This window comes from Zeus faber (assembly GCF_960531495.2).
Source record: "Zeus faber genome assembly, chromosome: 6".
NCBI classification, from domain to species: domain Eukaryota; kingdom Metazoa; phylum Chordata; class Actinopteri; order Zeiformes; family Zeidae; genus Zeus; species Zeus faber.
Window position 1 is genome coordinate 8,979,333 of NC_137201.1, and position 13,711 is coordinate 8,993,043.

Here is a 13,711-nt window from a genome sequence, read left to right on the forward strand (position 1 = left end):
TAGCAAGAGCAATACATGCATATGATTTGGAAGAAGAAAGGAAGAGGAACACAGCTGTCTTTCATGCCTCAGAACAACCTCCTCATCCCCTTTGAACTTGTGAAAGAGGAAGCAATGTGGCTACCTCCGCAGGCGGCATCACAGCTCAACGCGTGACTCTGACATCTGAACCCAAAAGTCTGAATGGAATGAATACATATAGATGAATGGATACTTGGGGGGGGGGGGGGGGGGGAGGGGCGGTAAGAAGTCTAGAGAAAATAAGGAAATAGAAAATGACACCTATGAACTTGGGGTTTTTTCTAGATTTTGTCAAGCTTGCGGCAAAGATACCAGCGAGGAGGAATTCTTTGGTTCTTTGCTAAGTTAATTTTCTTTTTTCTGTCAATAGTTGTAACACACGCCTGATCGCCTGGAAGGTGTTAATGGAATATGCCCGTTAAATGGGATTAGGTTTAAACCTCCATACCCGTCTGTACTATAATTTGTGAGATAACAGTGGAACTATGACCAAAACAGTCGTTATTGTGTATTAAACAATGGTGCTAATGTCTTGTACTGTAAAGTAAATATCAAAGTTTAACTATTAATCATTTTGCTGGGGACCCCTTGGAACCTTGGAACCTCTGGAAGGTCCCCTGGGTGTCCCCCGACCACACGTTGACAACCACTGCCCTGCGCCAAATAGAGTAGAGGTAGAGTAGAAACGTTTCCCGCTCTCCCGGTCGTTTCCTTTTTGAGGGACGGGGATTTGATGTGGATTCCCTCATCCATTCCCTCGATAATCATCATCATATCAAGGTAAGAAATAATCCACACTTCACAATGTTGAAGTATAAGCGTCACATTTTAACGGTGTTTGGGAGACTATTTACTGACAAATCCTTCCTTTCCTTTATGCAGTAATATTTCCTCCAGTCAACTCCATGATGTGTTTTTATTATTCATGAAAAATAACGACCACAGCTTCTCCAGTACAACTGCAATTAATGAGCCAGCCACATGCACAGCCCGCTGCATTAATGGGGGAATGTGCTACAAGTAATATTAATGGAAATGCCATGAGAGACTGGCTTGACAAACACTCACTCCGGCTTCCAGATCCACTCAATCTCCCCATTAAAGATTGTCCTTTCTCCCTGCAGCGCCGCCAAATCGAACATGAGGAGTGTTTGTTGCTGAGCAAGCAGCAAACGCCTCCGCAGTCTGAGTTTAAAGCAAATTATCTAATGTTTCCCCCGGTGGCTGCTGGCTCCTCGCTTATTTTTTATTTTTTTGGAGCATCGGTTGGAAACCGAATGAGTTCTGCACGCTCTGGGTTTTCGACTTGTGACAGCCAAATAACGTTAAACACTGCCACTGCGGGAGGATCGAGAGAGAAAATAAAGAACGGTTGCGGCCGAGAGAATATTGTTGGGAGGTGGGGGGGGGGGGGTCTGGCAATAATTGATTGAACGTCTGTAAAAACGGCTTTGGTGCAAGTATTGATTTACAGTTGGAGCACTCGGTCACCACTTTATGCGGCTGGTATGTCTCTTGCGCTGGCTTTTCAGGTACAAGGTAAATATCCTGTGTCTTTGAGTTTGGCCATTTGCAATCTCATCGGTGTCCACGCGTTATATCAAAGCCATATTCCAGCGAGGGCCTGGTTTACGCATCACCCTTCAGGTTTCACCGCACCCATCGCGTTTCGTCGACGTTTCTTTCCGTACAGAAGTGATTTGGCCCTCAGACGTGAGCCCCAACCTGTAATTTTATATAACAGCCCCCCTGAATGGCTTCCCGGTAATTCCTCTTACATGGAGGATATGAAGGGTTTCAGGGAGGTCTTCCTCTGTCACTTACACCGTGGGTGCCCACGGCCCCAACCGCACGCGCAAGCGTGCACACGCGCACACGCACACACACACACACACACACACACACACACACACACAGACACACAGACACACACACACACACACACACACACACATGTTTTCACTTTGGTGGATGTTTCGCAGGTGTGAAACTCAGAGATTATACTAAATGTTCTGCTACTCTTACGCAAAGGCTCCAATATGTACTATTCAAACATGGACAGAATTATCACTTACACTATTCAAATTTCAATAAATAATTGAGCGTATCTTCATCTTTTGCACTTTGTTTATTTCTTTGCATCACTGTGTCAAATGATTGGTTACAGTGCATTTCTATTTTTGGGATAAACCTGTGAGCTTGAGGAATTATGATACAGGCCTGCAGGTTGTCTGTACACATGCACTCAAACTAGTGCAAGTGAAGCATGCTCCAGACCTCTCACCCCTCTATAACCTTTGTTGAAGGGTTATTTAAAACCAGAGTGGGATTATCTAAAGTGCATTGGCAATCCAATTGACAAGGATGATCTTGTAATATAGCTCCAGTAGTAAAAATAAATAAATGAAAAAGTAGCGAAAAGACAAATCGCAGTAAAGGAATGAAAATAAACATTCATTAAAATAGTCATATTATTTCTTTGCAGGGAGGGAAATATATTCGCAAAGGCTGTTTTTTTTAAAGTTTAAACTCTTTTCCATACACTTCATTTTGCGTGGCCTCCACCTCATCCGTCATCCTCATTGCTGAAAGGAGCCTCTCCTCATCATGTCTGGAAATCCTTCGGGTTTCCTTTCCCATATTCCTCTCCACCCCATCGGCTCTGTCATGTCGACTTTATCAAAGGCCGTATAGGAGACAATTAAACAATAGAATAAAAGGCAAAACGACCAGCTAATGAAGAACAAAACATTAGGAAAAGGTGAGGTTTTTCACTTCGGATGATGACTGAGCTAGACATTCTGGAAATGATCAAAGGCAGGAAGCTCACCAACCATCTCAAATCTCAGAGAATCCCCCCCGCAGCATGAGCAACAGCAAATTTACTTGCGACGAACAAAACAGAGCAATCCATTTCATTTATTGACCGAAAAATACACCACAAGGGACGCCTCGCACTTGACAATACGTTCCAATAGCAGCCCGCAAACTATCAGCGGCGCAAACTCTATTGGACAGAACCACTTTTAAGAAGAAATACAAGAGACAGACAAAGGAAAGCGAAAAGACAGAAAATGACTTTGTCCATTGCCAATAACCCAGGATGGGCCGTGGGGATATTTTAAAATGTAAATGCAGAAATAAACAAAAAAAAAAAGGTTCTGGGGCAGGAACTCCTACCTCCCTGAACCTGGGATCAACTCCACACCCCATGTAACATCTTACACCAAGTTGTGTCAGTGTGATGTAATACATGAAAAACCGGCAGCAAAGCCTGTATCCATGAATTTCTCAGAAACAAAGCCTTTGGAACAAAGTTGGTATGAGACACATACTCATTTAAAGAATCCTCGATCAGGTACATACAATGGATATGGTAGTACTTGTACACAGAGAGGATATAGTTAGGGAGTGCATGGAAAGAAGCTCCAATAGGTTCAGCGAAAGGTAAAGCAGAATGAGGGGGTCTACACCAACTGTCCTAAAATTCTGCCAGGCCACACCAGATGCCAGTCCTGCCTTTTCTGGCAAGAAATTGGACAGATGCCTGGCAGCATATACTGTACGTTCCACTGGCAACTGTCTCCTGATGAATGTTGAAGAAAACGGTTTTTGCTACACCAATTTTACCAAGTACCAAGTTTCTAGACAAACAGTGATTATGATAAATTCATACGATCAGCCCATCCATGGCATTCCAGCGCAGGGTAACACATGTTTACTGAAATCTAAGGGTGAGTTATAGCGTCTCCAATGATCCTAACGCCCCGTTCAAAGGCCTGGGCGGAGAACATGCAGACGGACACATGAGATGGGATTTGTACCCCGGTCTTCAAGAGCTGTGACACACACACACACACACAGTGCTCAACATTTTGAGATAATGTTGTGACCCTGACCCTGTGGGGGACTGCTACTTCCCTTGGGGGAATAATGCCATACAAAAACCACAACGGCCACAAAGGAGAACGTTCTAAATCCCCGCACAGGATCTGAGACGGTAAATCCAACCCAGAAGTCTCAAACATACACTATTGTGATCAATGTCTGTCTCACGCCAAAAGCAGAAATAACATATTCACAGGTATGATTATTCAATTAAGAGTAGATTAATAACAGCCTGGAAACCAAACACACGAAAAACTATTTGTCAATGTCTCAGATCGCGCGGATTGATTGTTGAAATAGATCACATTACTCTATGTTTTCTGCTGCTGTCAAGGAAACGTCCACCCCGAAGCCTTCCCTGGCGAAGGCAGTCTTGAATCAATATTCCCTGGGCCTGGATCCTCGATACTGTCTTGACACCTCCCCTGCTATCATGCGACATCGTTCAAGTAAATTATCTTGAAAGAAAAGCCATCAATGAATATGTGTGTGGAACTGTGTTCTGCGGTTAAAGCGATTATAGGGAGCACGCGGTGCCACTGAATCCATCCCTTGTGAGCCCTCTACTGGTGACTTCTGGTCCTGTTCAGAGACTTCAGCTTTACAGCCTGGCCCTGAGCGCAGTGTTAAAGGAGGCCTATTATACTCCTCCAACGGGTTAATATAGGTCTCTGAGGTCCCCAAAACATGTCTTTCGTGTTTTTTTGTGGAAAACACCACTCAGATTATGCATTCTAGCCATTCTAACATGCCTCAAAACCCCTCCTGTTCCTTACTTTCGGTTTCAGTGTGTCGCTTTAAATGAAAAAGAGCAGATGCTCCCCACGCCCAACTCTGGAACTGTTTGCCCCAGTTCAATGTGCCTGTTGTATGAAGTACATCCACTTTCACTGACTTCACCTGATCATTCTACCAACATATGAAGAAATTTGAGGAGAAACAATCAATCCAGTTGCTGAATCTTCACTTATATTAGATCTACAAGGCCTCATTTAAATGCAAAAGCAATAAAAAGATTTGTGCTGGTCTGTGAAGCCAACGGAGCAGTTCACGGCGGCGCCGGTTATTTCTGGAGCTGTTCTAATTCGACTGAGGCTCTAAGTGACCTAGAGAGGGGCTGCAAATCTGAATGGCTTGTTTCACCACAGGTTTTCTGAAATAGGCATCTCACAAAATACTGACCGGGTTGTCTAATTTCACAGTTGGTGCGTTAGTACGCCCATCAGGGACCCAAAATGTACGTGCACAAGCACTGAACAGGTCAGTTTTTCGTAATAGGTCCCCTTTATACAACGGCAGGCCATTTCTGAAACTCACACACTTTCACGCACTCCTGACACCACTTGATGTGTGTCAAAAAGGTTTGACAGACATAAAAATGAGCTATATTAGATACTTGAAACTCAAAGTCATCCATGCATATGCATACCTAGTATACAGTATATTTTGCTTAGTTCGTTTTTGCTTTTCGACTATGTATTATCCGACGTATTATATGTTTTTCTTTGTTTTGAACAGCACTTGGAATTTTCCCGTTATCATTTCCCTTCACCCTACGTGCCAAATAAACAACCTGGACTCCATGCGCCCACACGTTTCTTTCTTTGCTCCGTCTCATAACACGGTTCTGACGACGCTCATCCCTTGTTTTCGGTCGCAGGCGAGAACGGCAGCGAGAGCGCGGTGACGCGGGCCGTTCGCGGCTCCAGTTGGATTAAGAGAAGCTTAGGGAGCGCGGGACAAAGGCATCGCCATGTCTGCCCCACCGTGCCAGGGTCGCTCTGCCGGGGACGGTCGCTCTGCCGGACGCGGGGGGCTCCCCCGGCCCGGGCTGGGCCGCCGGGGCCGAGGCGCCTCTATTTATCCCCTTTCGGGAGGAGGGGGCGCGGGCGCGCATGCGCGCCCGCGCCCCGACCGCACGCGGCTCAATCGCGGCGGTGTCGAGCCGGCGCGCGCTCGGCGGGCGTCAGACGGGGAGGCGCGCGCTGTCGCTCGCGGAGCTCCGGTAAGCGCCCGTTCTGCCCGTTTCCACGCGGAGGAAAAGACGTCGCCCGTCCCCCTACACACCCCACCCCCCCCACCCACCCCTCCCTCTCTCTCTCTCTCTCTCTCCCACAACAACAACAACAAAAAAAACAATGGGTTAGAAGGTGGCGGCGTGGACTATCTACTCTCCGCACCTCGTCGGGATGGAGCACCGGGACCGTTTTGGCAGAGACACCCTGACAAAGACGGGGACCGACACCGAATGACAGAGCGGGGCTGATCCCCCCCGTCTCTGCGGATTCGCTCGTTTTTTTTTTTTTTGTTTTTTTTTTGAAGTTTCCTTGTTTTTGTTTTTGTTTTTGTTTTTGTTTGTTGTCGTTGTTGTTGTTGTGGTGAGAGAGAGATGATCGCAGAGTCGGTGTGCGTCGCCGCGGCTCTGGTCCTCTATCTCAACACGCTGGGAGCGGATTTCTGCTACGATGACAGGTACCGGATGAATGAATGGCGTGACCTGGTTCCTGTACTACACACCCCACGGCCCCCATTGAATACAATTGTCGTTATTAAATATGAATAACAATAATAATAATAATACGAAGTGTAGTGTTATTCTTCGTTATGGCGGCAGGATGACCTGCGCTGTGCCCGCTTGCACCGCCGGCTCGCGGGCAGATCAGCTCCCACGCTCCCCCGGCTCCACACCGGGTCCTTCTTTCAGACGTTAAATCAGTATTACCCACTAGAATCAGGTTTATGTTAAGGACATTCGGTGCTTTAACATCATCCCAGAGGCTCTAGATTTGTCCTATTCATTATTTTTTTTAACCAGTAACACTGGTAAAAAAAAAGAAGAAAATCTAAATCTAGAATCCAAATATACAATGATGCATTTTTTTTAATTTTATTTGTCCCGGTCTCGAAAAGAGAAATCTCGTGTTGAAAAAATTAAATTAAAATTATTTTTTTTTTAAATAAACTTCAAATCACAGGAGATCACCGACGCTCAAGTCTGTGGAAGGAGGGGACTGCTGGGGATGTCTGCACTTAAAGTTGTGGTCACTGAGGAGTTAATTAGTCTCCAAAATAAATCAGTGTGGTGAAGCGGGAACTCAAAAGTGATTTTTTGCTGTTGAAGATGTTACTCAGAAATAGGCTTCAAATTTGACGGATGAACCCCTACCTTTACTCCACTGATCACCATCCTTAAGTTATTGGTGCCGTCATTTTTACATGTCAGTTTTCCTTATCTCACTAAAATGGGTTGGAATCCACCTACAGCAGTGGCACTGAAGGAACTCCCTGTTGCATTGAACCCATTTTTCCCCCGTTATAATTTTAGGAGTCCTTACTTAATTGTTAATAATCCATCTTGGACTTGCAATAAACATCTGAGGCACCATCTGTTACATGACCATTAAAACACCACCCGCGGTTATGATTCCGTATATATAGCAATAAGATCCATGGTGAGCGATTGTTTATTGTCCTCGCCGTGGGGAATACTGTACTGTACTCTATGCAACACCTCCTACGTAACATCTTCCCCGAGGCACTGTGCTGACAGTCTGACACCGTGTTCAGTGTAGGAGGCCGCTACGACCTTCCACTTTGTGGCGTTGCCGTGTGCGGGGACGGGGTCCCGTGTTAGAGAAGGGATGGTGTTCCGCGGGCCATAAAGATTGTCAGTTAGCGGTCGCACCGTCGGGAGGTTAAGGCCACCGCCGCTAAACACCGCCGTGAGCCGGACGACCGCTGCGCCTCTGGCGGAAAGCCCGACCGTCAACGGAGAAGAAGGAAAAATAGATACGTTTTTAATGCAGGGCAGAAAGCTTAACTTTCCAATCGCACGAAAAGGATGTGAACACATGGCGTGGCGTTGCCGCGTGGAAGCGAGGGCCAGGTGCATAAGGGGCCATGAGGAAAAATGGATTCGATCGAAATGACAAAAAGTTCCCTGCCGACGGCCGTTCGCAGCGCGGCGACTGTGTCAAGGCGGTTTGAGGTTTCTCCATTTCGTCACACGTCGTCCAACTTCATCCGTCCCAGGCGTCGACGGTTTGGTTCAGACTTGCAATTAGCAGGCGTCAGGGCTGTCTCCTCCAGACTTCATTTCGGAGAGAGAGACAGAGAGAGAGAGAGAGAGAGCGAGAGAGAGCGAGAGAGAGAGAGCGAGAGAGCGAGAGAGAGAGAGTTAGAGAGAGAGAGAGAGAGAGTGAGTGTTTGCATTTGGAGAGAGCTGAGGTGGCTTAGATGGCAACAAAGCTATTCGCATGAAAAATAACGATATTCCTGTCTTGCGGTATCTCATAATTCACTGATAATAGTGAATTGTACTCCAGCAAATTCAGAACTAATATGGCCAGATGTACTTTGTCACAGGTTTGAAAAGTTACTAAATTAAAACTTCCATACACTGTAGAGCGCAAGTCTGAAAAGTACACGTTTTCTGTAGCATGCATTCAGAAAAGTATATATTTCCATTTAAGGTTTATGATATATAGCTCCAGGTGAATTAAATATGGAGGATTTGTCACAGCGCAGTTAATTTTTCCCTGTGAGAACTGATAAATTGCTTAGATTTGGCTTCTGGCTGGAAACCAGGGCTTTGACTCAGCTCAAACAATGATTAAAAGTTGGAAATCCAAGGCGTGTAGGCGGTGCTGGCAAAAAAAATGACACCTGAGGTTTTGCAATCGATTGGCTTCTAATCTTTTTAAAGCAGTGGAATACATAATCATTTGACAATCTTTTTCCATTTATCCTCGTTTTACTAAAAGGGAATAGCCATGGGTGGAGTGCTTTTTTAAATTACACGTTTCATATCAATGCGGCGATTTCACTGGTTACTCATTGATTTGTGTAAACATTTGCACATTCTCCACATAGTAACCAAGGCCGTTTTAAGGTTGTAGTTGGGGTTGGCCGAATGTCCACCCTCAAAGAGGCTTGGGATATGTTTTTCTTGACCATTCTAACTTTCAAGATACAAAAACAGGATCCCGTGCAAAAGAGCCTTTCGACCTTGCAGTCAGGCCCAGCCCCTCCCTAGAATTAATATGGCAGCCTTGGAGCGCGGTGTGCCTCAGGGTGCTAAATCACCCTCGGAGCTATCTTCCCGTTCCTCTGGACACACTCATCATCGGCACATACACAGCCTTGACACCTGCGCTGGAAAATGGGACCCATATGTCACGCGGATCAAATCTCTGCCTTAATCCGCGGACGGACCTGTGGAAAGGAACGGGAGAACCCGGATAAATGTCGGAGGAGAAATATCGGCGAGATGGGCTGCGACTCCCTCCGTGCTTTACGAGCTTGTGAAGTGCAGTGGTTAAACCTGTTTTAAAATGTAAGCCGATTATGAGTTTGATTGCCGGTAGCTGAATTTATGTCGGCGGTTTCTCAAAGACTGTTTTGAAAGGAGGGTTCTTCAAGTCGTTCTCCCTCACATTGTATGCACATACTTTCACACTAAGATTTTCAAGAAAGGGATGATTGTCGCTGCAGAATGTTTTCTCTTTACCACTTAGTATCAAGTGTTTTCAGTGTATACTAAACCCAGACTACTACACCCATGCAAGCTACTGTTATTGAATATTGTCTCCTGTCATGGACGCCGGTGGATTTGGTATGCTGCCCTCAGGTTGTTTCCCAAACTCTCATGTAACGCTGACATTTTGGCAGTGATCGGACATGTAAAAGGTTGCGATGAAGGACAAAGACCTTCCACCGCGTTGCCTACGATTTATAACTCTTGGGCATTGGGGCGGTAAGGTAATGCGATGTGTCCGTGATGAGTTTGAAAGATTTGTTAGTCTGAGAAGAGCCGAAGGAATGACCGAGACATGACCCCTTTTTGGGATGCTCATTTTGGATGGTCCTGATTTCATTATGGCCTTTTCGGAAAAAGCAACGAGTAGTTTGTTCACAAATACATATGGTTCTCTGTCAAATGGGACAACCTGCTTACCCTTTCTGGACTGTGTGTGGTGTATCAGTGGACCAGTTTATGGGCGTTAGGTGGAGAACAGCATGTCCTCGGGGTGATCTGCAGAGGTATATTCCAAAGGCTGGTACTGTCCAACGGCCTGGTTGGCATTGTGGTCATGTTGAGAGGCCATGGGCGGCAACCAGGCAGTCTGAGTATCTCTTCGTCTTCTCCCCAGTCGCTTTGCCAGTGCCCTGTAATTACTGCCCTGCCCCAGGAGCGAGACTCCCGGCATGGCACGGCAGGCGTAGCTTCTTTCTCTCCTCTCTCTCTCTCTCTCTCTCTCTCTCTCTCTCTCTCTCTCTCCCTCTCTCTTTCCCTCTCTCCTTCTCTCTCTCTCGCTCTCTCTCTGTCTCCCCCTCTCCCTCTCCTCCCCTCCTACCGCTCCCCGAAGCCTGCACAGGCCCGCGGCTCTCATCGGGCGACAGCTGTCTCCAGATGGTCTTGTTTGGGAAGCGTTTGAGGGTTTTTCTCCCTTCTGCACTTTTCGGGAGAGTCGGGTTTGAGGTGGAAATAAATGGGGAGGGGGGGTGGATGTTGTGTTTTTGTTTGGAGTTGCCAGGATGGAGACATCAGCTCCAGAACTGGAGATGACATAGACCTAGCACACTGAAGTTATTGGACGGACACCCTATGTGGTTGTCATGTTAAATGCTACTAATTACAGGTGTTATACAGCTCCATTATTTAAAAAAATATATTTGATGTATCATTTGTGTGCAAATTAATATTCATATCCTTAATTTGACTAGTCTACAGTTTGAGGCTGTGTTGTGTTCTCTGTCTCATCCGCAAAAGTCCTCCAAGATTGCATATTTATTTCTACATACGGAGTTGTGTATGTAGAGAATGAAAGGCAGCAGTCCATAAATTCAGAGAACAGTCTTCAGTTTAAAGGGAAAGTGAAAAGTCTACTGAAGTGGCAGTGTTACAAACAAGAAAAAAAAAACCTGTAAACTTTGTTAGACTTGCAAAAATAAAAGTCCCCTGTCCTTTGAGTTTTCCTTGCTTTGAATCATTTTCGGTAATGTAGTTTTATCCATATAGTAATACATGTAAATCATATACAAAATGCATTAGTTATTATATTATTTTATTATGCTATTCAAATTATATTAGTGTTATATTTTAGTCCTCAAATATATATTTGAACATTGATTATTAATTAATAATCAACTTCATCAATATATCGATGAAAAGGGGAGGCACTGTAGAAAGGTCGAAGTGTTCATTTATGGTGGTAAGTTTTATTAGATTAGACATTTGGACTGACAAACTTTTCTGTTGAAGTAATCATATGGTGCTTTTACTATTTATTACCCATTTTAGAACTAGTATTTTAGTAATCAATTATTTTTTTGTATTCTTCTTTTCTTTCTTCTATTTTTTCCTTTTAATGTCCCGCACTTCCAAATTATGGAGCCTGGAGGCATCAGCCCAGTTCAAACCACAGATAGACCTCATCTACTCTCTACCAAGCTCTCGTTTTCCTCAGATATGTGGGTTGAAATGGCATGTTATTTTCACATCACCACAATTGCAAGATAAGCCAGTCTGGTGGAATCTCATTTGTTGCTAAAAATACCAGAGATGTGGACTCGAGTCATTGTGACTTGGAGGAACATTGACTTGAGACTCGACTTGGACTTGGAAGTTAAAGACTTGTGACTTGACTTGACTTGAGACATGATGACTTGAATGACTTGTTTGTGTTCATTTTATTTCAGTTTAAGTATATATTAAATATGAAATATGAAAAATGTTCAACCTTGTCAACTATCAGTGTGATGTTACCTGGTATGTGAGCGCACTCTGGGAATGACATTGTCATGATTGGCAGGAGCAATTCCAGGATTTTTTTTTAAATGAGGTGGCACAGGGGGGACCAAGAACCAGTCAGGGGGCCTGACTGGTTCTGACTGTTTTTACGTATTTGAACTGGGCCGCTGCCCGCGGAGCTGGTCCACAGTGATCGCGGTGGTTGGGAACCTCTGGCTCCGGGGGGGCCAATCATATTTCCGGGGGAAGGTGGGGTGCCACCCCGTGTCAACCCTTTAGACACATTCTTCAAAAATTCTCCATGAAAAGTTCAAATTAAAGATAAATTAAAATTTGAACAGTATTCAAACAGCAATATCTTTTTGGATTGAGAAGAAATGAATAAATAAATATTTATAAAAATAAATATTAACTTTTATGAAGTAATTTTTTTTTGTTTGATACATTTATTACACTGAATTACAATAATTTTAATACAAATTCAATTCATTGTCAACCTTTTTAAACGGGTAAGATAGATTGGCCAATAATATCATTATAAGACTAATACCTTGAGTTTTCTCTTAATGACTTGGGACTTGCTTGAGACTTGGACCAAGTGACTTGAGACTTATTTTGTATTCACATGGAACACGGTAGACTGGAGACGGCAAACCGGAAGTCATGTGGATGACAGCATGACGGAAGACCTGCAGAGAACACCGGCAACAGAAACGGTACATGGCATTTGCCGTGCAAAGTTAAAGTTAAGTATTTGAACTTTTTGCTGTCTTCCGCGATGGAATTACAGCCGCATGTTACGTAGGCCAGGAGCTGACTTTTCTGCTGCGGCTGCCGGAGTTTGGGAGTCGGACCTGGTAGATCCAGTTTTTTCTGGAATATTGCTTAAATTATGGCTTAAATGAAAAACGTGGATTGATATAAAACATTTTTTTTCTATTTATCAATTGCATGGAGGCTGTTAAGTGCTTGTAGCGAGGAAGCAGATGAGGGATTTTGAGGTGGTGGTGACGCGTGGCACGGTGATAAAGTTGCAGCTCCAGGTTGTTACTTCTATAATAATATTATTAAATATTAATACTTAGCAATAAAATAAGCGCATCTATTACGAGTGGAAACCAGGTGATCAGCCACTGAGTTTACAGATCATTGATCACTAACAGGAAACAGATCGCTATCGATGCGCTCTTTCTCAAAGTTGCATAACAATATCCATAATGCAAAATATTCTATTGTCAAACCTGCTCAGATGAATATGATGCTTTATAGCCGGCTTTTGTAAAGTTAACAAACTATGAACATCAATACGTTTCGGAGGGAATTAAACATTTGTTTAAGTTATAATAATAAAATAAAATAAAAATAAATAATAAAATATTACTATAATAGTAAGCTGCATCTTTATAGCTACATGCATGATTAAAATTGTTATATATAATAACAGACACAAATAACTTAGTTTAATGTAATTTATTGGAGTCCTTGTACACTAACATAGCAACATACTGTCACTTTTTGCCATGGTTCCTCCCCCTTGCTCCCCCGTGCCGTTCAGAAAGTGCCCTTTGCCGTCTCCCCTGTTGGTCACATTTCTGAAAAATACTATTAATGAGCAGTTTGATATGTTTGTCACTTGCTTCCCTTCACCACCAAAAAAAGAAAAATGAATTTCCTGAAGCACCACAGTCCTGGATAGAGGGAGTTCAGATTCAGGTCATTGGATATCACTTAAAGATATGAGGCTTCCGTTTTTTCATTGTTGACATCAAGCCCAGAATCGGAATTAGATTCAAGAATGTGTTTTGGATGAAATGGACATCCTTTATTGTAAAACATGGCGCTCCCTCTGCATTCCCTGTGGACCCAAATTCTCAAAAACCGTCATTCAGGAAATGTGTAATTGGGATTCAGTTAACACTGGAAAAAACAAAGGACAGCTACTTTACTACTTTTTGTCTTTTAAAGTCTCACTTTTATTACTTGCTTATTAATTTTTTCTTTCTTCCCTTTTGGGTCACCAGATTTCGCAGTGACAGTCAGAGCTTTTTA

At 43.9% G+C, this 13,711-nt stretch overlaps 1 protein-coding gene across 1 annotated transcript in view; it reads left to right on the forward strand.

Moving 5' to 3' along the window:
- Nucleotides 1-6,209: 6,209 nt before the first annotated feature.
- The window catches only part of tmtc2b (transmembrane O-mannosyltransferase targeting cadherins 2b), a 105,353-nt gene continuing 97,851 nt past the window's right edge, over nucleotides 6,210-13,711 (forward strand). Inside the window, exon 1 of the mRNA XM_080001764.1 lies at nucleotides 6,210-6,381. Coding sequence (XP_079857890.1) covers nucleotides 6,299-6,381 — 83 coding nt within the window. The 5' untranslated portion in view covers nucleotides 6,210-6,298. The remainder of the gene's footprint in view (nucleotides 6,382-13,711) is intronic.